The sequence below is a fragment of the Rhinolophus hipposideros genome (assembly GCF_964194185.1).
Source record: "Rhinolophus hipposideros genome assembly, chromosome: 13".
NCBI classification, from domain to species: domain Eukaryota; kingdom Metazoa; phylum Chordata; class Mammalia; order Chiroptera; family Rhinolophidae; genus Rhinolophus; species Rhinolophus hipposideros.
This window is the reverse complement of record NC_138059.1, coordinates 28,270,048-28,295,657: the sequence shown is the minus strand read 5'-3', so window position 1 is coordinate 28,295,657 and position 25,610 is coordinate 28,270,048. Positions and strand designations below refer to the sequence as shown.

The following is a 25,610-nucleotide window of genomic DNA, read 5'->3' as shown; positions in this document are numbered from 1 at the left end:
TTTATTTTTCACAAAATTTCTCTGGATGGGCAATTTACAGATATGATATGTTATTATCCCTTACTCGTTTTCTCCTAAGGAGTCTTGGTGAGTCCTACAAACAATGCATGTATGTATTCCTAAACCCCACGCCTAGTGGTGTTCACCAACTCTGTGTGCAGCGACCGCTTAGTAACCTGAAATCAGCTATGGTGGGAGTATTTATTCCTTGGAAATCAGTAAACTCTGTAAATCAACTTTTTTTTCCCCTAGGATAGCTAGTTGTTAAACATATACCAGCACACCACACTGTATTGAATTAAGATATGAAATGAAAACAGAATGGTGAAAAATGAGAGCATCTTCTTATTCACATGATTATTTAATTGACTGTTGTGCCAAGACTATCTGCTCTGTTCTTATCTCCTCTATTCCCCCAGACTGATAGCAAAGCCCCGCCCAGAATTCAGCCTCTCCTTTCTCTTCCAAAGATTATCTTAGCCATATTTTTTGCTAATTTTTGATCTACTCATTGAGTTTTCTGTCAAAATATGATATGAATATTCCTCCAAGTACTTCTTGATGGCGTAAAACTTGTTTTTCTTCACACTTGGGCTTTCTTACTGCCTACTATTTATCACCAATCCTTGGAGTAGAGTTTTAGATAACAAATTGCAGTTTCTGGTGAGTTTTATTAAATTGAAAACTAGGAATGCTTAATGGAACTCATAATTCCACCCCCACATTTTAACTGAGGATTTCATGTACAAACTCAAATAACCTGAGTTGCTGAGATGCTGTAGAGAAATCAAACTAGGATATTAACTAATCTAAGAACCTCAGATGAGTATACTGGAGAAAAGGAAAATCTTGTTTTAAAAATTCAAATATACTTTTCTCTCAGGACTGTTATTCTAAAATTTTAATTAAAACTTTCCTTTCAGTAGAGTTTTGCAGATATGCTGTTACATTCCGCTAATGTTAGGGAAATAGGGAGAACATTAACTTTTCCAGGCCACTTAGGAACTCCTTAGAGTCTGGAACATCCTGAAGAATAATAATTTCCTGTTAATATTTTTTTTTTAGTTCATGATTTGCTTGATAGTAATGTACAAAACATCAAAATATTGTCGGGAAAGCTTTGTCACTCTCTTACTAATGCTAAGATTTTAATCAACTCCAATCAGAGCACAGTTTTCAGCTGGGACCTTATAATCCTATGCAATAAATCTTCTTTGTTTTTGTTCTGTAAAAAGAATGATGTTTTGTTTTGTAAAGAGAATGATGAACATATTATTCATTGTTCAGCTGTCAACTGTCAACTAATATAAGCTAATTCTTTAAAACGTTGTTTATTGTATAGTGCCAAAACAACACCAACTATTTCCTAAATAAATGAACTTATTTATTCATATTTATAACTCATTACTGTGGTATAATAATAAGTTAGCTCCTTCTATCTCACTGTTAAATTATATAACTTTCTATTATACTTTAGGACAAGCAAGAAACCATTTAGGAAGAGAAAAAAAGAACCATTTTAAAAGTAAACTCCAATGTTAGGTCATTTTTTTACTTTGATTTCTGGGCTTTTTTATGAGCTGTATATATGAAGCTGTTACATTGTAAATAGGTTTAAAAGAGGTTCTGAAGTTTTATTTATGAAAATATTTTTCCTAAAAAACATATTTTTCTTATTATTTCTCACTTTCCAAATTTCTCATTCTGCTTATCATATGTCTATTTGTAATGCACACCTGAGCTGTATCTCAAAAGTAAACTTGCTCAGTTGCTTAGAAGTAGACAGAAAAATGCGTTTGGTGCAAGCCTTGAGTAGATAGCAGAATCATCATCAGACTAGAGATTTGGGCTAATTTTTTTTTTATGTAAATTGTTCCACTCAGTTTTTTTATTTAGTGACCTCCTGCTTTAGGCACCGGAAATGAGCATCTGCTGTATGCTAAGGATACTGTTGGGTATTTTGAGCACCTTCTTTCTCACTCCTCATGATAATCCTTACAAAGAGATGATTTATCCTTTTCTTCCAGGTATGAAAGCTAAATGTCAGAGTTTAAATTAAATTAAATCTTTGTTATGTGCTCAGAAAGTTACAAAAATAAGGAAAATATTGTCCTGGGCTTTAGGATCTTATATTCAAATAGAGGGTTTGAAAATTAAACATGAACACACACACACACACACACACACACACACACACACACACACCTATAACAAGAGGTATCGTGTGATGAATTATATACAAGGCATCAAACTATAGCATACAGAATCTTATATTTCCTTAAATTTTACATATCCAAAATTTTCACTCAGCGAACTAGATTATCTGAGAGGTCTTAGCCAAAGATAGGTACAATGTACACCATGTGTGTCTTAAAAAAACAAATTCTTAAGCCTTAGGCTGGCCTGTGAGTCATAGCAACAGGATCAAAAACCATGACACCCTGAAAAGCAAAAGTCCAGAGTGTGCAAAGTCAGAACCTAACTACTGAAATTCAAAAGTCAGGTATACAGTTAGGATTTAGAAATGAAGGCAAAGCAAATCAGACAAGCAGTCCAGGAGACATGGGATAAACAGTTACCAGGGAGCTTTGGATATCAGGATAAAGTATGAGAAACAAAAATTTTAAAGGAATCTCTATGTCAGCCAAGAAGTGTCATATATGTCCTGCTGAGATAGAGCTATTCCTCATCCTACAGTTGCAGGTCAGTAATTCCCTATAAGTTGATGGGACGTAGATGAACCTGGCCAAATGCGGAAAGTGAGGCCTGATGACATACTGGGAGTTAGTGAAAAAGTTTCATTTAATATTTAAATTTAGCTCTATAAACATAGTTTTGCAACAAATCCATTGGGTGTATATATATGTAGAAATAGTTATATTTTTCCTACAGCTTAGAGCAGTCTTAAAATAATATATTTATTGTTAGGTGTTTTGACCTAATATTTCTTTTAGTAAAGATATTCCTAGAATTGATACCAAGCCAACTTTTAGCTACTATATAATCATTATCATCATCATCATCATCATCCTTTGTCATTTATGAAATACTTGTTATGAGTCAGATATTGTGCTAAGTGCTTTGCATACATTATCTTATTTAATCCTTGCAGCAAGTTCAGGAGATTGGTATGATTGTTATCCATATTATGTTGGATAAAAACTGGAACTCGTAGAAACAATTAGCCCAAGATCACAAGCCTAATAATTTCTGTAGCCAGGATTCAGACCACTGAGTCAGGCTCACTCCGGAGTATATGCTCCTAATCATCACATAACATCCTTATTACCTTAGAGAGACTTGAATTTGGATGATATTATAGTCCCATGAACAAAAGCGAAGGAAAAAATATAATACCAAATCTGCTTCAAAGAAAAAAATGTAATACCAAACTGCCTATCTATGCAATGATAAATTGTTTTAAAAGATATAATAGCAGGCTGCTTCTCTTTTTTTATTATAAATTATAAGAATGAGAAAGATGAAGTCTGTCAAATACAGTACAATATGTATTGAACAATTTAATAGTTTTGAAAATTTTATTGAAACATTCATTTTTCATATAAATGAAATGTTCAAAAAGTATATAAATAAAATTAAAGACTTCTCATTTATGTCTCAACTTGATATTAAAATTTACTTTTAATAAATTTGGTAAAACATATGTGTACATATATTATATGTATATATATATGTGTACATATGTATTATGTGTATATGCGTATATATATACGTTATCTATGTTAGCCAGTATGTATATGCATATCTAAAATAGATAACGTTGATTCACTTATTGAAATGCTATTCTTGTCAATGACTGAAGACATTTTCATTTACAGTGACGTTTTATATTATTTTAAATAACTTTAGTTTGAAAAAGAATATCAGGGACTAAATGTTCTGCAAATAAATCCACTGTAAATAAATAATCTTCCTTTTAAAATAAAACATGAGAGTTCTATTTACATAGATATTTCCTGAAACAAAAGGCAATGACTTTTTTAAAGAATTTAATTGTATTCTTTGTGGTAATAGAGAATTTACCCAGCAAAGTGGAAAGTTAAAATGGGATAAGAAAGGCCAACATTTCACCTAATTTGAATGTATATTTCTAGATTAAGGATTTGATTATTAAAATGTTATGGACCTTAGAAATAATCCCTTTATTTTACATTTGAAGAAAAGGATAGGTTAACTCAAAAATGTATAACTAGATACTGGAAGATCCTGGGGGTAAAAAACAGGTCATTTTGAATCTGAGCTAAGGGTTATACTACACCCTAGTACAATTCATTTTATCTTAGCCAGTATGTTTACATCTAATATTTGCAGTGAATTGTAATTCATACGGATCCATTGGGTAATGATTCTTCAAGTCACAGTAAATGGCTTATATAAGATAATCATTTTTCTAAGGCTTTGTGAAATTTACCACACTCTATGTTTTGAAAAATCTCCGTTGCAAAATTGATTAGATAAGGATATATCAGTAGTATGTTTGAAGTGCCTATAAAGGAAAATCTATTAGCAGATATTCTCTTACCCCAGTAATAACTGGCAAGACAATAATAATACTGGCATTTATTTATATTATGCCAGGTACTAGACATATATTACATTTACATTTGAACAGCACTGGTTTGAACTGTGCAGATCCACTTATGTGTGGATTTTTTTCAACAAATACTGTATACGTATTTTCTTTCTTATTATTTTCTTAATAACATTTTATTTTCTCTAGCTTGCATTATTGTAAGAGTACGGTATATAATACATATAACATACAAAACGTGTTAATTGACTGTTTGTTATTGATAAAGATCCAGTCAACAGTAGGTGATTAGCAGTTAAGTTTTAGAGGGGTCAACAGTTATATACGGATTTTCGATTGTGTGGGGGATAAACTTTCCTAACCCTTGTGTTGTTCAAGGGTCTGCTGTATTTCTAGTTTTCAAAACAACCCTGCAAAGATATTATCCCTATTATTTTATAAACAGACTTTTAAAAGTTAAGGAATTTGCTCCAGTTTACCCAGTTAGTAAGAGTTTTCCTTACTCCTGGTTTTCCAGACTCCAAAGTCTATTATGTTTTTTACAACCCAATGTCATTAATGTAAAGCATTTACGACGGTTTTTGATTTACCAGAATATTTGAACACCCAGAATACCCTGCACCCTGCCTGTGCCAGATAACTGATTATTTTAATTACAGGAAGTTTGAACTATTGTAAATAATAATGACTTTCTCTAGTATTTCTAGGATTCATCAAAATTCCAGCATCATTCAGAAATGAAACTTTCTCTTTTCTCTTGGCTATTCTAAAAACAGTATTTTAATAATTAGATTTTGTGTTGTCTCTAGGTTTTCAATGAAACATAACGGATTAAAGAGAAAATTGATGGCTGCAAAATTGGATTTTATAAGTTACAATGGCAACTTTATCATACTCTTTTTTCAAATTTTATTCAGAAATAAAAATAATTCTACTCCCTTATATTAAGCCAAATGTTTATTTCCCAGATTTTACCTCATGTTCTTCCCTGAGGCCACTGCTGTTTTGAAACTATTGTAATGGCCTTCATTGGGTGTGGTGAAAATGCTCTAATTGCCTTTGCTAAAAACAAGGGTTTCATATAAATTGAATTTTTCTTTTAGGAGAATAGCCATTCACTTTTGTTTTATATGCAACTGAGTGGGGGTTTTTGCAGTATCCTCTGTGGACAATAAAGTGCTGAAATAGGAGAAGCTAATAATTGCTTTGTGTGGTAATACTGACAACTTCTGCGTATTTGTCAATCTGTGTTAACAGTATCGATCAGGATGGGATCCTCATAGAGGGGCAGATAATGTTTCCACTAAATCTTCGGACAGTGATGTAAGTGATATATCTGCGGTTTCAAGGACTAGTAGTGCTTCTCGTTTCAGCAGCACAAGCTACATGTCTGTCCAATCAGAACGACCAAGAGGAAACAAGAAAATCAGGTAAGGGGACTTGAGCAGGAAACTACTCTAAATATATACTAGAAGCTCCTTATTTTCCTTTGGATAAATATAAATGTCTTTATTTCTAAAGGTTAAGGCAGTAAGAACTTCTATACATATTACTTTTTGTATTTTGGTCTGCATTTCAAAGTTCTTGCACAAGAGAGTTTTATAGAACTTACAACAATTTTCCTACTAGATTACTTGAAATAATATCATTAGTTATTTTTTAATGTCTGCTGTTTAAGAAGTAATTCTGTTATTATTATGTCTTTATGAAATTAAAGTGACAGTTTTGTGAAGACTTGAATTTTTTTAATATTCTGAGAAATATGAAAAATAATATATTGAAGGTTTTCATTTTCCTAGGTGAATATATTTCAGTGATTCAGAAAACATAAGAATATTCCTTTTTTAATATGATGCTCCTTTATCCTCCTGAAACTTTTATAAATGCGTGGAACACCTTCATAGCTTCTCAAAATTTCTAAGTGTCAGATACATGTTAGTATAATTTGTGTTCATCACCTGACCTATAGATTTTACGGGTAACTAAGCTAAATTATTTTTTTACTTCTATTGTATCAAAAAAAAAAATCTATAATGGAGAAACCAGAACTTTTTTCCATGCAACTTTGTAACAAGAAAATATGATTTAAAAACAATTATGATGAAGTGTTTTATACAGTGCTTCTCTGGTATACACTGGGGAAAAGTTTCAAGATTTAAAAGATTTAATTTTTATTTATGTTTTAGTAGTTTTCATTACCTTTCTGTTTAATTTTGTATGCATTTTTTCTTACTTTCTCTTTCTTTTTTGTGTTTATTTGCATGCCTTCAATTTGTGTTGCTTTCAAAGGCCAAAGGGAATAGAAGAGGGAGGGAAAGAAGGGGATAAACATGAAGAGATAGTTCATGAGGAGCAGGAGGTAAAGGAAGAAAGAATTAATGAGAATGGGAAAGGGAAAGAAATTATAAAAATATGTAATAATGAAAAAAACAGAGAATCAGGAGGCGAGATAAAAACACAAACTATACCTGAGCAAGGGAATGAAAAAGAACAGTGGAATAAAGAGGATTTACAAAGGCGATTCTCACAGGATGATGACAGGTAAAATATGTTTATTTTTGTAGACGTTTCCCTTTGTGTAGTTTTTTTCCTACCCCTAAAAACTGTTTTGCCATTTGCATTTGGTTTCTTTTCCTGTGTTTTATCTATATATCTTCTAATACAACTAATTAGTATGTTGGCAAATTATTATCAAATAGATTGATTTATTAAACAGTCTTTAATTTGTATCCACTAGCTCTGAGTCTTATTTGGTTTTCAAGTTACGTAACTGAATCAAACTTAAATTTCCCTTTAGTTCTTTAACATTAATTATTTTATATCCTTCCCATTTGTAGAGTCACAACCTTTAAAATGAGATTCTGAAGTGTCTGAAAATGTTTATCCTACTTTATAAGAAATATTACATACTGGAAATTAATTTTTAAAATGAGTAGCAAAAAGTAAGCTTTATTCAGTCTCTGGCTCCTTTGCTTAGTTTTCTAGTGGGTTCTAGTGTAGTTTTGAGTGCTGATGAGGATTGCAAAGCAGTGACAGTGCTCTTTGATACTGTGATAAAAAAGGATTTGATGCCCTAGAGCTTATTAGAAGGCAGACATATTGGGTCAGGCCCTCTCGAAATTCATTCCGCCAGAGAAACTGTCAGAGAAGGAAATTTAAACAGGAGACAAAGACAGAGAAAAAAACACAAACAACAAGGCATAAAGCAACTGTTTTCATTTTCATAGCGCAAGGCACTAAGTTCCATATGAAGCTATCTTTACAGTGTTGTACTGAAGGTCAGATCTGCACAGTATGCAGAAACTCTTCATCCGTCTACCCGAGGAGATGAGATTTCTCTAATTGCATATATCTGAGACTGAGAATTGCAAATTATGTACATTTTGGAGGAATTGGTGTTTCTAGGATTCTGTCCAGAATTTGATTTTGTGTTAGTATAAAGTCTGCTTGATAAGCATACACTATTATAAGCCAAATTTTGCATTATTATATCTAAAACCAGTCTCATTTTCTGCTTTACTCATAATTAACTAATAATTGGGACAGACATTTACCTCTTGGTTTGTACAATTCCGTGGTTTAGTCTATGGTACTTCACTTTTTGTCTCAGATTGGTATGTTTAACTATATCTCTGCTCTATGAAAGTTTCTAATAGACATTAAATCTAAACATGAATCTTAAGTTAGGAATATTTTGTGATTTGAGTCTAAACTAGTAATTTTAGTCTGTCTGTCTTCATTATTTGTCTAACTTTTGATAATTCCATTGGTTTATTAGTGAAGATCATTTTTCTGACTTAGGTATTGGATCATTTTATCATTAATTCGGAGAGAAAAGCTTTCCAAGCCTTCCTTGGAAAGAAACATAGTTCCCTTTCTTCCAAAAACGGCAAAATATGAGTCTCTAATATGCTTTATTTTGTATATACTGTATATAATTAAATTCCCAATTTTTAATATTTCTTTCTTCATGTTCTTCAGGAAGAGAACACATCATTTTACAGAGAAAAGGGAAAGATGGTATATTCCTAGAAATATGAGTCACTGAGGCACTGTACTCAGCTTAAGTAACTATAGAATATTTCTGCAACTATAAACTAAAGGAGGTCAGGCGTTTCTCTCCAGGAAACATATATTCCATAAGATGACAAGCAGTGTCAACTGCAATTTTTGTAAGAAAATGTTGGTGACCCTAATTAATTGTTGCAACATAGAATCTTGAATTTGCTTTTATTTCTTTGAATAAGACTAACACTCTTTATTCTGAGAGAAAATATGTCTGAGTACCCCCAGAGAAATTTTGTTTTGGTAGATGATAAACACAGTTACAGATTGGTTAAATGATCAAAACAACTTACATGCTTATGCAACATTATTGGAAATAGTCTTATTCTATAATAATATTGACATTTTATGCCTTTCACTTGTAATCCAAGCTTTCATAAATGAACAAAAAATTCTGACATCAGCATTTAAGTATTTATAGTAATGTTAGTACTTAAAATGAACACTGACTACAATAAAATCTATTGCAGTTGCTGTTTTCATTACAGTAATCAAATATCATTGTGATACAGAGTTATATTGTTTGTTTTATATTAAGTCAAATGATTGAGCGTCTTCTAAATGTACAAGTAGAAAATGAATAGCAAAAAGTAAATTCAAAAAGTTAATGAAATATTTGCATTAATATTTTTCTAAGTTGATTAATAATATATTTGTATTTAGCTATTTATATTTACACACATGTATATAGATCTAGTAAAAGTCTCAGTATCATTGATGATGATATGGTGAACTCTAGAAAATATGAAATTATATTTGCCATTTAAAATATTTTTCTCTGTGGACATGCGTGTATTTTATGTCAATTTACATTTGCTGATTATATACCAAATATATGTGGTAATCTAGCCCAGAAAAAAAGTGTTAAGAGTAAGGAGAAATAGTTCATTCAACCAATATTTACTTAGAAAATTTCTCAGGCACTGTACTAAGAACTGGGGACAGAAATATAATTAAACGTTTCTGAACTTCTGAGCCTGAAAGTGAAGCAGTTTCTTAGCTTTGCGTGGGTAGATGTTTAAGGGTAGCTCCATATCCAAAAAATGGCTTCAAGGTACCTGAACAAATTCAGAAGGGTATTTGACAAAAGGATTTGGCACAGAAAGGGGAGATCTTAAATCTGCAATGAAAGATAGAAAAAAAAAATGCTGGAAATGATAATACTGTCAAAACCAACAATGTTGATAGTTTTGTGATCGGACTAGACTCTTATTCTTCCAGGCTCTGTTCTGGAGACATAAAACAAATGTAAAAAATTCAAGAAACTCATTCTCTATAAATATGAATCCTCAGACATTTCTATGGAATTACAATTTATCTTTTTTAAGAGAATATCCTTGAGATAGGGAAATTTTTTAAAGGAAAAAGATGGCATCAGTTCAAATTTTCACGAATAGCTGTTTTTAAGAGACTTAAGCCATCTAAATTATCTGGAGAAAAATTCTTATCATCTTTAGAAGGGCAAGCAGAATAATTGTTAATGAAATATTTATTGCTGCTAATATATTAGTTTTAAATCAGAGTTAACATGTAAAAACACATATTCCTGATCATGTACTATAATTTGATGGATATGGCATATGTATGCTTATGTTACATACTTCTAAAGGGACATAGTGAATTATATCTTTAAAATGCTCGAAAGAAAGGCTCTGTAAAATAAAAGGGAGGGGGGAAATCTTATTTGCTTCTTCAATAAATATTATGGGAATAGTGTTGATAAAATGCAAATGATATTTTGTTTAGGGTTTAGTTTGTCAAACATCTTTTGTTCTATTCCAATACCCTTTAAGAGCCACCTTTCCCCAAAACGTTTATTAGTCTCTTTTCTTTTTTCAATTCTTGCTTACATTTTTAACATCATCAAGGTGCTGAAGATGAATAAAACACAGACCTTTTTCTTAAGAAAAGGTGATCAGTTTCTTTCCTATTTTGTACAGTCCAAAATTTGTCCTTTGATCATAAGTATAATCATTGGCCTAAAACTGTGAACGCTATATATATTGAATGTTCTCAGTTTATAATTAAGTAAACTATTCTCATTTAAAAATTAGGAAAATAACTGGATTAAATGTTGATTTTCTGTTATATTTTCCATGTGTGGTAGTATGTGCTTGTGACTTCCCAGTCATCATATCGGATACTGAAAGTGAGAGATTTCAGATTTGATCATGCATGTAGTCTGAAGAGAAGGAACATTTGAAGATAGACTACTGTGAAGGTACAGCTATTAGAGTAACAACCTGAAACTGGAGGAAAGGGTTGGGATCAGAAGCATAGGTGGATGGATTGGCTCAAACCAGGGGACAGATAGATATGAAAATAGATATTAGGGAATTGGGAAGTTGGTTGTCACTACCTGATGGCCTTAATGTTCTCAAACACATAAGAGACAAGAATATAAGAGATTGGAAGTTCAATTAGAGATTTGATTTGAGGATTAGGAATAATTACCAAAGAAAATAGGAGAAGTAGCTGACCAAGGACAAACTAAAGGGCTAATGAATAGTTCTGCAGATCCAGCTGAAGGTTGGAGACCAACAATTTCAAGATACACCAATGTGTAAGAGCAGTGTGATCTTTTCTAGCAGCAGTCAGCCAATCTAAGTGTACAAACAGAGGAGTCAAACTGGAGCATTTGTTGAGGGGTGGGAGTTTTGATGGACTTGGGTTGTTGGAAACATAGCGGTGGAAAGAAATTGAGGATGCTTGTGTAAATGTCAGTTGTAGACCAGAGAGAATAAAAGTCCAGACAGGAACTGAGAGAGTAGGAGGATACAGAGAAAAATCTAAGAGTTCGAAAACTATATGATGTAATACAAAGCAAGTTTGGGGTGCTGGAAGAGGTTTTTGTTAGACTGTGGCATTGAAATTTAAGATTTTTGTGGTGGAACTATTCCGTTAGTTGATAAATTCTAAGTCATGAGCTTTGGAGTGTAGGGTAGATGAAAAGAATAAATATGAAGGTAACTGGAGACATGTAAATTTTGGAATTATTAGGTATTTGCTTAGGTCTTTTTTTCTTTTTTTCTTTTTGCCTGTTCTGTTTCATTTCCTTTGTGTTCTGTGTTTTTTTTTTTTTAATTAGTTTCAGGTGCACAAAACAAGGTAATACTTAGACGTTCATCATTTATATCCCTCACACTGTGGACCCTCATCCCCCCATCCACTATCCCTCCGACATCGCACAGAGCCATCACATTATATATATAAAATTATAGTTGGCATTCATTATTGTTCAGCTTCAGGTGTACAGTGCAGTGATCAAGCATCTACATCTTCCCTGCTTAAGTCTTTTTAATGAATGCTTAAGCTTCATAGGATTGTGGTAAGATTGAGAATTAAAAGGAAGACTAAACCAGGCCCTAAAAACTTAAGTGAATGAGGTAGTGACCATGAGGTTATCAGATGATAGGGGAAAAAAAGCAAAAAACGAAGAAGTATATTTTGGCATAGTCAACAGTCATAAGCTGTAAAGACATTTAAATTTTTTAATAAAAGTAGAAGAGACATATTCAAGAAAAGTAGCCAGTAGTCAGAAATATTACAACTTTGACCAAGAATAGGCATTTGTCACTAGATAAGACTTTAGGGAGAAGCAGTGTGTTCAGGGAAGCACCAGGTTTTAGTTACAAGATATAGATTGAGTGTTTCATTGAAGTAAAAAGGATTAGGAATGAGTAGTAAGGTTATAGGTTTGTAATACAACTTTTGCTTTGCTATTGCTGTCATCACATTTTCAGGGTGGTTTCTCCAGCAAACTCATAATTTCTACTTCAATACCATATCTATATTCTTTGATATGAAATTGGAGATCAGTGTTAGTTAAAATTTACTCCTACATCTTACGTAAATTTTAAAATATACAATTTAATTGACCTTGTAATGTAATCATTGTTAGCAATTTCTGTTAATTTGTGTTTCTGTGGTGACTCATTATTCTATCCTGTTATATCACACAGAAAGTCTTGTTCAGATGTCTACACAGATTCGTTTTTACTGATGAATTGATTTTGTTATGGCTAAAATACCAATTTATGTTTGTATATATTTAAAATGCCCATTAGCATTCGTTTATATGTTGGACTTTTTTGTTTTCTGGCATCACCACTACTGTTCAATATATAGGTTAATAATGTTTCTATATTCTTGCCTTATATAATGGGTAAAATTCATTTTTATGCTTCTTTTAAATATTTATTTCTAACATTCTTCCCACGTGTTGTATGTCAGAGATCAAAATAAATTTAGTCTGAAAGTAGAGAAATAAATAAATTGGAATGACTTCTACCATACAAAATAATCACGGTAGGAGAAAAATTGCTGCAGTAGTTTCCATCATATTCAGTAGTTACTTTTATAAGTCAATAGGGAAATTAATCTACAGCTGTTATTCTAAACAAAATGCAGTATTCTGACCAGTGACTCCGACAGATCTACAAGTATCATTCATGATGAACAAATTTAACATACAGAGGTTTGGTTTTTGTCGAAATAATAAAAGTAAGATCAAGTTGGAAGTCCAACAGTTATCATGCCTGAGTATTATTGTGGTAGATACCAGTAAGTCAGTATAGTCTGGTACTGTCGTATGGCTTCATTTTTCAAATTCTGATTCTCCATGTGGAGAAATGGGGTCTAATCTTGAGGAAGCAATAGTCAAGAAAAAAAAACTAAACCCACCAACACCTGACCTTAGACTCTAGAACCGTAACAACACAATTCCAGTCTTTATTTTTTTAGCCTTATATTACTTCAGCCTTTTACACGTGCTGACCCTTCTCATTACAGGCTTTTGCTTTTATTGTGTGTATGCTTACATTGATTTTTGTGTCTAAAGTATGGTTTCTTTCTTTCTCTTGATGAGTAAAATACGTACCCATCTTTCAATACCCAACTCAAATATAAATTCATCCAAGAAACACCTCTCTTCTCTTTTTTCACAATTTACCTAATATTCTTTTACAATAACAGTATCTCTGTGGCACTCTTTTCTCTCCGCTGCATTATAATTATTGAAGTATATGTTTAATCTACCATGGTTGACCATTAGTTAGCCTTTTGAGGGTAGGGTATCTATCATTTCTATTTATTATCATACCTGCTAATATCTATACTACCTCACACCTGTATGAGTATATGAATAAATGAGGTTGTAATGAAGCAATGAAAGTTTAGAGGCGTGAAGAGCTTTCCACAGTGCTTCTAGCATAGTGCAGCACCCAATATGTTTATCTAAATCTTCTTTGACAAAAGTTTTTAAATAGTCAAGGAGGTTATATTTTTTCCAAAGGATATAAACCTCCTCTTTATTTCAGCAATCATTGGAGTTTATTTCATAAGAATTTGTTTTATGACCCACTTGTATTCCATATAGGAAAGATAGGGTTGGTTGGTTGGCTGGCTGGTTGGTTGGTTGGTTGGTTGGTTGACTGATTTGATGTATGACGAAGAATCATTTCTCTCATTTTTGCACCTTTCAATAGGATTTTAGAATTCATTTTACACCATTCTTTTGGGGGAACATTAGATTGGTATGAATTTGTCTAATCTTTAAATACTGCCTAATGAGCCCTTTTGTTATCTTTTCTAACATGGTTTTCTTTCACTCTTGTTAGATAGACTTCATACAGCATTTTTACATATAAAATAATGATTATCATTTGAGGATGGCAAAAGTAATAAGATTTGTAAATCAGTCTTCTTAAACTTTCTTTCAAAATATTTTGAATAAATGATATATAAAACTTAATATTGAAGTTATCTAACAAGAACTGCAATTTTCAGGACATTCTATGACTTAATCAGCTTTATTTTACTATTTATCATGGAGTATGAATTACTACTTTATGTTGGGGATTCGGCTGGCTTGTTTTGAAAAGTTGTGACTATGAACTTGATGTCATGTTACTCTGACTTATTATAAGCATAATATCACCATCATTCAAAATTTATTTTTAGTATTACAATAAATAATGCTTACTTCTTACAAAATTTGCATAAGACGTAACATAGAATAATGGTTAAATGTTAGCACTGGATTCAGACAGAACCTGGATTGAATCCTGCTTCTCCCAGTTCCTAACAATGTAAACTTGGGCAAATAAAAACTGTTTTTCGGGGAATAATAGAGTAACTTTCTCACAGCATTGTTATGAAAATTTAATGAGATTATATCTTTAAAGCTCTTAACACCTTTCCTGGCACATGACAAGTATTTAAATAGTCAAGATTGATAAAGAAAGAAAAGGAAAGAAGAAAGTAAATTTGTATAATTCTGACTTTTTTTGGCCTTTTAGAACTGCATATGTCATAGAATCTTTCCTACAGCACTTTGCCACATGACAATTCAGAATAAGATAGATCCTTCTTACAATTTCTGCAAGACAAATAATTTTCCAAAATACCAAAAACAATTCATTATAAGATAATGTCACAAAGTAATATGTTAGAGATTCTGGAAAACATTTATAAGGTTTGTTTCATAGTTTGATATGGTTAACCTTTAATGGTCTTGAAATTAAAATTATTTTATTTCTTAAATTGCCTTCATTTATTCACCAAATATTTTTTATGCCAGATCGTGCTACAATAAGGGAAATTGTGGTTAACAAAACCTAATCTTTTCCTCAAATTGCTTAAAGTTCAGAGGGGAGATAGTGAAGTAAATAAGTATTACAAGATAGAGTGAAGTATAAAAAGTAATTGTAATGTGTTGATTCAGTAATAATACTTCCTTGTGGTACAACATTTTAATAAACTACTTAATTATATCATTTAAAGCTCTCTACTACTAAGTGATGTATAGGTGCGTGGAAAATTGAAGTTATAAGAGGTTATCTAAAATGCCCAATATTAAATAATTTAAGTGTCAAAGTCGTAATAGAAATCATATATTTTGACACCAAAGTCCAGTGTTCCTCTTACTTCATTGTAGAATGCCTTTGAAATCAATAAATTGAGGCAAGCAAGACGAGACAAGTGACTCTTTGAGCATTGTACAGGTAGGAAAACATTCTCAGAAGAAAACTTGTGATTTCTATAGCCTCTAATCATTAAGAAGTCTTTTTTTCTGATTTAATAGCTCAAGAACATATTTTAGAGCTTTATCAAACACTTGCTCTTAGCTCTGTGTAAACCAAGCATAAGACTTTTAAAATCCAAAAAATAAAATAATTGAAACATTACATATTATTTTACGCTTGGGTCCCTTAGGTACTCCTGTTTAGTTTCTTTTAAATCTTCCTGCCATGTGTATCTGAAAGGGTCTCTGGTTAAAATCAGTCAGTGAGGTAAGAATATGAAATATGAATACTTAAATGTATAAAATTGAACTTTTTAAATCAGTGCTTTCCAAGTGCATTTCTAGAAAGTTAATCCCATGAGCTAATGCTTCAAAATAAATGGTTTTATGTCAATAAATTTGGGAACTGCTATACATACTGTTCTTCCTTCAAGATTCATAGCATACATCAGCACTCTGAAAAGTCCTGTAATAAAGTTTTGTTTAACTCAGCATTTCCCAAACTTTATGATGGACTCTTTTAGCGTAGTACTTTCAAAATTTTTCCTGGGAAACCTGCTTGAAATTCAATGACATACTTTAATTTTCTATTTCTAATTTTGGCCCCCATTCCCTCAGTGAAATAAATTGTTTTATATCGCTGAGTTTAAGCATAGGATTATGATTTAAAATTTGGGATTGCCCAGAAGAGATCTTAGGAGCTGAGTAAATTTACCATGGGGTTGGATCTTGTTCTTAAAAGGACATGTGGACTAGGAAAAGAATTGTAAAATCAAATAGGAATTAACAAATATGACAAAGAGGAGAAACATATTATCTAAGAAATATGAGATAAGATTTGTCTTTCAAGTAATAACACCAATAGAGGGGATACATAAAAATGGCTTATATAATTCAGCAAATATCATGAACATTTATCAGTTTTGCTGACTTTTCATGTATATTTTTAAATTTGTGTATTTTAAAATGTCTTAATTCACTGTGACTATTGTTTAGGGAATCACTTCAAACAAAGCAATTAAACCGCAATGTGAAGGGATGTTGTTAACGAGTGCCCCCTTTTCTATCTTTTTCTGTACTTCTAAATAACACATTGTCTTGGGATCTGTAGTTGCTGAAATGAAAGGAGATTATAGCTCTAGTGTTCCATTTATGTTGTTGTTGTTGGTGGTGGTGGTGGTGGTGGTGGTGGTGTGTGTGTGTGTGTGTGTGTGTGTGTGTGTGCTTTGCTTTAATGAAGCACATGCTTGGTAGAAGAAGAATCTCCATTTCCCAGTTTCCCTCTAACTTGATGCCTTCTTATTTCTAATTTTCTAGACTTCCAGAGTTGGTTTTACTTTTTTATTTAATGGTTATCTATACAATCCATAACTCCCATATCTAATATTTTAACACATCATTAAACTGTATTTCTACCATTCATTGGAATACCGCACTCTTCATTAAAAGAATTCTGCATATTATAGAAGAAACAAGCAAGTTCCATTATGTTCAAGGATACATAAAATATTCATGAAAGTCTGTCAACATAATGAGTGTATATTAGAAGGGAGCTATTTATAGACATTTCTTAATATATAGCTACTTCATTGTCCTATTATACTTTCAAAGTCCCCACCACTTTATTTTTATCATTGTTTTAATAAATAGTAATGTTAATATCACCTTTGTTTTATAGAATGCTTTACTAGTTGAAAACTGATTTTATATATCAAGATTCTGATGTTGCTCTAAAAAAATAAAATTAGAATTTAGGTTCAATCTGTACTAGTGGTTATAACTACAAAAATAAAAAGAACCTATGATTTAAGTAGGCTTCTCTCAGAAAACAATATTTAGGGGGTACTGAAATGTTAGTTTCGTGGAAGCAGACTCTCTATCAGTTCTGGCACTGTCATGTTACCAGTGCCTAGAACACTGCCAAATGTAGCATAGGCCCTCAACCAATTTGTGTTGAATAATGAACGGATGCCTATTTCAGCTATTTATTTTAAAATTTTTTTATTAAAATAGCTGAACTTAGAAATGGATAAGAAAGATAATTCTAAAGACTCAAGATTTTAAGGCCGAATTATTAGATAAAATCCAGTGCCTTTCCACTAATCCTTTAGGTGCTATGAAATATTGTAATCATCATATTCCCTCTTCTTGATTGTAATTTTTCTTGATAATGATTCACTCCTAAAATTTTAATGTAGCACTTCTCTCTCATAGTTAGACTATTGTACAAAGAAAGCCATAGACCATTATGGGAAGGGGCTTTAGAAATTCTCTAATTCTGACTTAAAGTTAGGACTCCTCCTATGTCAGTGATTCCCAAACCAAGCTGAGCATTTTAAAATATAAATTTTTTGCCCTTGATATGAGAATTCTATTCCATTATACCTAGATGTGATGATTCATAACCCTATACAATATCACTGATAGTTTATTGTCCAATCTGCCTGCAAAAATTCAGAGCTCTCTACCTTAATGAGGCAGTCCATCATGTTCTTGGAGATTTGGAACTAAGTGATCACTTCATACAGTATATAAATATTTATATATTTATGTTGTATAACTAAAACTTATTTAAGATTGTACATCAAGTATACTTTAATAGAATTTTAAAAACTTTTTATTAAAAAATAGAAAAAAAAATTTTCTCAATTGAGCCAAATCCTACCTGCTTATAACTTAAAAAAAGATAGAAAGAAAGAAATTCCAGTGTCTTAATCTGGAGAGTGTTTATAAAGGTATTCAGTTTGTAAGTATCCTTTCATTGAACATATGTCTTATGCATTGCTTTGTATTCATGATATATTTCATAACTTTAAGAATATGAAGACAGGATTGGAAAGGAGAGTTGTGTTAGGGACTATCATCTCAGAATTGAACCTGGTTATATTTAACCCACCAGTGATATGTATGGTTATATATATATAGTTATATATACAGTTATATATAGTTATATATATAGTGATATATATTATATGACATACATTTTAAATATATTTTAATATATACATATTTATAATAATTCTTTATTTTTTTGCCTTGGCCAAGACATCTTTTTTTTAAATTTATTGGACAATGGTTAGTAAAATTAGATAGGTTTCAAGTGTACAATTCTATAATACATCATCTATATATTGCATTGTGTGTTCACCACCCAGGTTAGTTCTCCTTCCATCACCATATACTTGATCCCCTTTTCCTCTTCTTTGATTCGTGCAATTCTTCATGATTATTTTTCATAGAGCTTTTATGCTTCAATTCTAGACTGCTGATTCAAAATTATGTGTTTTTCAATAGAATAAACTGCTCCCACTATCGAGGTTTATTGAGGGTCACTACAAGGTTTTTAAGCCATGCAGTTATTTTTTTTTTTTAATTTACAATTCTTAGTCTTTCTACCACAGTGTAATGTACAATAATGAAATAACAGCATAAAAAAAGATAAAGTTAAGACAAATAAGAAAAATGTTATTTCATGATTTAGTATAGATATTTTCTGTTATGTAGTTTCAGAGTGAGATATAATAATCTAGATTATTAAGAATCTGAATTTGTAAAAAAAATAATAATAATCTGAATTTGTATCTAGCAAATAAATTGTTCTAACATTAGAATTTATAGTTTGTCAAATTTTACTTCTGAAAAGTCATTTTCTCCAAGTGTGTTTAAAATATTCTTATTGTTATTTTTAATTATTTTTTTACCTTTCAGACACAAATAACACATACATAAGAGAAATTCTTTCTTACTGTTTTGAATAGTATTTATTTTATTATCATATTATTTCATATTCCATTATCTCTACTACATTTATATTATATCTGCACTTAACTTGCTATATACAAATTTTTTTTCCATTTGAGCTTATTACATAGCTTGAAATTCAATCAATACATCATACATCTTGTATAGAAAGGTTACAAATAACTTCAAAATAGTGAAAATTTACCTCTTTAACACAATTTTATTTTTAAAAAATGTTTTAATTAAGTTTATTGCAGTGACATTGGTTAGTAAAATTATATAGGTTTCAAGTGTGCATTTCTATAATACATCCATATATTGCATTGTGTGTTAAAACATTGTAAGTTTGTAATAATGATATGAAAAAAACGAAGTTAAAAGATGAAGGAGGGAACAAAAAAATAGTAAGAGGATTAGTTAATATATTTTATTTAAAAATATGTAAATTGTGCTATAAAGCCTTTTTAATAATCTTTTGAGTAAAATCAAATCTACTCACTAGTAATATTTAAACACCTTAGAGTTTTGTTTATAAATGTTAATATCTAATATTCCTATTAGCTATAGTAAGACTCTAGAACCAAATTATTTACATTGAAAAATCTGACAATTCCATTTTTTTCTGAATTGCTGGAATAGATGTCTAGACCTTAATCATCAGCATAGTTGCTATGGAGAATGATAGACTAACTCTCAATATTCCTTCAATGCTTTTTTTGTTCAAACTTTTAAAAATCATTTAAAATTGTCATTTACCTAAATTTATAAGAAAACATTTTAGTCCTGATAGCTTTTTAGTTTGTATTTAAGGATTTCATATTTTTAAACTTTAATAACTATGAGACCACCTGTAAATCAATATTTCTTTATGAATTTAAAATAATGAAATGCATTCTCAGAATATTACTACATAATAATTTATAAACTATTCTGCAGTGACAAAAAGCAATAGTAGTGCTATAAAACTAAGACTATAAATGTATTTAAATTTGCATTAATTTGTTATAAATCCTAAAATTTAATGTTAACAATGGTGATTAAATTCTTCAGCTTTTAGCAAAATAAATAGCGTAAACAGGAATAATAGCTGTCCCTCATTTCTTTTTGTGTCAGATATAGTTGTCTATTCAAGAAGGTATTTTGTTCAAGTCAAGGGTTAAGTTTCTTTAGTGCTAGATTGACAATAGCATACTTAAGATCTATAATGAAAATCACATGCAAAAAAAATGCCTTAATGATCTTTTAGATGGTTCAGTAAGACTAGGATTTTTAACTTAATTAGAACAAAATTTTAAATTGTTCCTCCTCACTCTATAGAAATAATTGTTCAGTGTATCTGGTTTTGACCAGCTAGAACAAACTTAGTAGAATTATTATTAACCATATTTTACTCCCATGCTTACCAGAAATAGGAAAGTGACCAAAGAAACTGCATACACCAAGATAACTGAGATTTGTCCTAAAGGCGACTTCCATAGAATTTTCTCCAGACTTATTATTAAGTTTAATTTCTATGACTCCTAGAGTTTCAGTGTTCTAACATTAGTCTGGGCATCTCAGACTTAAAGGCCTGAAGGTGCCAAGCAGGTAATATAAGTGATTAAAATCAGGTTTAAGGACTAGATAATGTTGGGAGTGTGGCCAACCAGAGAGCACATGCTCCCTTTAAACAGGTAACTGCTGCTCAGCTTCAGCTAGTCACTGTCCTACAGGAATAAAGGCAAGACCATCAGATCTGATGTTTCAGGAGACCGAAACCTCAATTCTTATGTTAACTTTGTAAACAACTCTTCTGGCCCAAGAAAGTATATCTGTGGGCCAGATCCAATGGGTTGGCTCCCTATTTGCAGCTGAAGTAGTAATTGTTAGAATAATGACCGAGTTACTAAACAGGAATACATTGTTTTCTTCATATTGTCCTAGCATGAAAACTGTTCATATGTTTTAGAACATTCTTTAATAATGTAATTTCAAACAGATTAATCAGATAGAATATTATATTTCTAAAATATTCTCATTAATGATTAGATAGACGCATAGATAGATAGATAGATAGATAGATGTTAATTAATTAAACTAATTAAACTTTGGCTTTTTGCCTCATTTTCCTCCGGTAAAAAGCAAAATAATAGAATGTTGTATGGAATTGTTCTGTAGAATGCCATAAAACCCTTAACAAATACAAAAAGAAGAGCTGTGATGGACTTTAAGTATCTAAGAGTGGAACTAATTATAGAAATGCTAAATAAGTATAAAGAAATGATGTCTTCCATGTAGAAAACTGTTTTCTATATTTTATAATGTGACTACCTAAATGAAGGAGACATTAAATTAAGCTTTATTGGGATTGCCAGAAAATAGAAAACATTAAGTTGGTTCTAAAAATGGTTTTAATAAAGCAGCTCTTTAAAATGCAAAATTAAATACTATTGATTGGTTTAGGGTTTGTTCACATGACGTACAGTGAGTTAGATTGAATTTTACCCTCTCAGCTGTCGTTTTTGAATTTTGGAGATACTATTTAATTTATCATGGAAGAGAATGATATCAATTTTGTTTTTAACTCTGATCAAATATGTGTCTAAAACCAAACAAGCATGGCATTGTATAATTATTATAATTATAGTATAATAATTATTATTATTTGTAAAGCTGGATAAGATTTCTTTTTTAAAAAACCTTCCTTTATTAGTCAGCCTAACTTAGGCGTAAATAGTAGTCACAATATACTTCACATTTATTTTTAAATGATAAAGCGCTTTTCTTATATCACTCTAAGTATAATAGTGTATTGTGTGAATTTGGAAAAATTGTATATACAGTGAAATACAGCTATATGCTTTGGAAATCTGCTTACACTTTGCCTTCTTCTTTCTGACCTAGTTATTCAGAAATCTATCTATACAAATTTATTTCGGCTTTGTCCAAAATTTATCACACTGGACCTATTAATATTTAAATTATATAAATGATATATGGGAGCATACAATGTGTATATTGGCATATATTCTGTATTTCATGGATATCTTATAATCTAATGTATTCAAACAGGCTTACACTTTTGGGGTAATGAGACTTTAAAATTTGTGTAGGCATAAATATTTTGAAAAATAATTTATCTGAGGATTTTTAAAGAATGTAGTTATGAGCAAAATAATCTTTAAATTTTCTCCTGATTTGTTGTATGGAGTATTGTCTTCTGCTTTCATTAACAAAACCCAATATCTTAAGATAAATATTTCGGAAATTTTGTCCTCTCTCTTCTTGTACTGAATTCTGAGATATCTACCATAGACTTATCAAATTTCTGGTTACCCTTAGGCTGCCCAATATCTGTATACATTTATGTATTTAAATGTACAGTTTAAGGGAATTCTTAAATTTCGAATTGGTGTCTTACTAGGACATTTATATTATTATTACAAAGATTGTTTATGATCAAATCAAAAACACAATAAACACAAATGGGCAGCAGTTCTGGACAGAATACACTATGACCTTGCATTGGCACCGAGTACTGAAAAGTTCGAGGAAATACATTATGAGAAGAAAGTAAAAATACTTCCAATAACCAAGAAAGTTATTTCACTGGTAGGGGAGTTTCCTTTTTTACCGTATTTTACCTGTTAATTATGATAAAAAAATATAAAAATTTTGTAAATTATGTAATGTGATAGATACTTAGTACTATAAAGAAAGAACTTCGTAAGAAAAATGTTTATAAGAATGTCATAGTAAAAAACTTGATAAAAAGATTCATTCTATTTCCAGTTGATAATTATAAATTGTTTAGGCTAACGTTTCATGGTTAATGTATACGACATATTCTCTTCAATTATTGTTAGAACCAGAACTTTGTATGTGATTATAGTACTTTAGGCATGCTGTAAATCCAGATTTACTGTAATCTCTGTATATAGCAGTTAAAGAAAAATGCTTAGCAAAATACACTTTGCCCATAAATTTAAAGAGTAAAATTTCCAAATAAATTCAAAATGTCCCAATATTCACTTATTCATTAGAGAGAGTAAAATTGTCTAAATGGTAATTTTAAAAAGATTATTTTTAAGTTTAAAATTATGTTATTCATTTTGTTTACTTCTAAATTTGGTATCTCAGTGTTCTCTCTGAAACAAAATTTGCAATACAAATATATCATGTCTGTTCTGGCAGTTTACTATCAGCTTCTACTTGATTGGTGCCTATGAATCAAGCTCCGGGGTGAAGCTGAATAAGGGCAGTTTAACCACTCTTGCTGCCACGTTACTGCATTCTAGCTTAAAATAAAACCCATGGTTTTATGAAACTGAAAAATTGCAGTGCCCTAGAGCCCACAGAAGTGACACACCATTATCTGTTGCTTGAACAGCAAAATGCACGTATGGATAGAAATTTTGATTGAGATTTATTCTGTCATGTTAAATAAAAGATTATTTCAGAATTCTATTTTTACTTAAGCATAGTAAAAATTCTTGTGTTCTTAGACAAATATAGAGCACATTGTGATATGCAGAGTTAACGCCCAATAATTTTCCTAGCACATTTCCATATGGTACAGCGGAAACAGCACTCAATTGGATACATTCTAATTCCATTTGGCTATTAACACTCTGTGAGATGTGGGGCAAGTATTTTAATTTCTTCGGTTTCTCACTCCTATAGAGAACAAACCAGATGATTTTCAAGTCTCCTTCACCTATACAATTCAGATGTAGATCATTATAGTTTTAACATTTAAGTAACATTTAACATTCAATCTAAAGTCCAAAAATATAAGCTAGATAATAATTTATAACCTTGAAAAATGAATGCTTAACATTTTTTGCTTTTTAGCCAATGATATAAAGTATATTTATAGTTATTATTACTTAATTCCTCAAGTTAGTTGACTGTTTCTTGAAAAATTATCTAGGAACCTTTCCATCTTTATTTTCTTTCTCCATTGGACAATTTTGAGATGTGTTTCTAGACTGATATTCATGATGAGGGTGAAGACGATGTGTTAGTCATTTCTGTAACCATCAATCACAAAGTAATTCATTCTCATTGAGAATTGTGTGTTGCCTTAGATTAATTAAATAACTCATTAGCTAAAAAAAATTAAAGACTATTCTTATTCACTATTTTGGTTTGTTTTATACCGTACAGTGTATAATCAAATAGCAATGATTTTTTTTATTTAAAACTTTTAAAAAATGTTTTCTAGAGAAAATATCAGGATATTAGCCTTACAACAGGCAGCAAGAGTGTTATAAAACTAAACTACAAAAAGGATAAGGAAAAAAGGAAAAGACTTAAAAAATACCACATTTTTTGGTGTCAAGATATAATTAATTCCATCACACTGTGGGGATATAGCACCATATATCAGTGTGTAAAAGATTCAGTCTTTTCCCTCTAGTCACCACTGAAATATAAAAGAAATGAAAATGTAGATTAAATTAACTAAGTGGCTTCTCTCCTTAGCAGTGTTTTACAAACTATTAACTTCCTTCTCCTTTCCTTCTTTCTTCCCAATGCTCTTCTCTCTTTCCCTCTTTCCCTCTCTGTCTTTCTCTAACCATTTTTCCAGCTGCTACATTTTGGCAATTGCGATAGTTTCTAGAGAGATACTAAGACATATGAAAAGCAGTTGTTGCTTTAAGGAGGTCACAGTGAGTGGAGGACTTGGACATTTAAATAATTACACTACAATAACTAAACTAAATTGGTAATATAAAGATATATTCAATAATAGAATATTTTATAGTTACATATGTTAAATGTTATATAGTTATACATATTAAATAATCAATGATTCCTCAGTTTCCTCATGTAAGGAAGTAGTGTAAAGAATCTTGGGAAATACCAGTTAAGTTCCAAGGCACAAATTCACATTCCTGATTCCTCCATATTCCAGCAGATGCTATACCATTTCAGGGCACTAGTGTCTATGCCAGTTAATCTTAAAATTCTTATTTTAATTTGGTTTTGATAAGATACTGGAATAGACATAGCAAGAAGGAACAAAAAAGGGAAAAATACAAAACTATTAGAAAGAATGAATCAGTAAGTTTTGATGATTTATTGAATTACTTCACTCATTTATTCAATAGATATTGAGTGAATACTAAGTGTCAGGCCCTATTCTGTATGCTTGGGATAGATACAGCATTGAGCTAACAGACAAAATTCCTGCTATCACGGAGCTTATGTTTTGATGGAGAAGACTTTAAAGTGCAAAATTAA

General features: G+C 30.9%; 1 protein-coding gene across 50 annotated transcripts in view; it reads left to right on the top strand.

Annotated features, from left to right (window-relative positions):
- RIMS2 (regulating synaptic membrane exocytosis 2) overlaps positions 1–25,610 on the top strand; it is a 593,954-nt gene that overhangs the window by 456,793 nt on the left and 111,551 nt on the right. For 29 of the 50 annotated variants that reach the window (XM_081070114.1, XM_081070110.1, XM_081070156.1 and 26 more), the window contains one exon: positions 5,810–5,982. The exons of 19 other annotated variants lie outside the window; for them this stretch is intronic. In XM_081070114.1, the coding sequence (XP_080926240.1) occupies positions 5,810–5,982 (173 nt within the window). Of the gene's footprint in view, positions 1–5,809; positions 5,983–6,841; positions 7,094–25,610 lie in introns of all 50 variants that reach the window. 2 more of the 50 variants (XM_081070145.1, XM_081070143.1) reach the window with 1 other exon arrangement.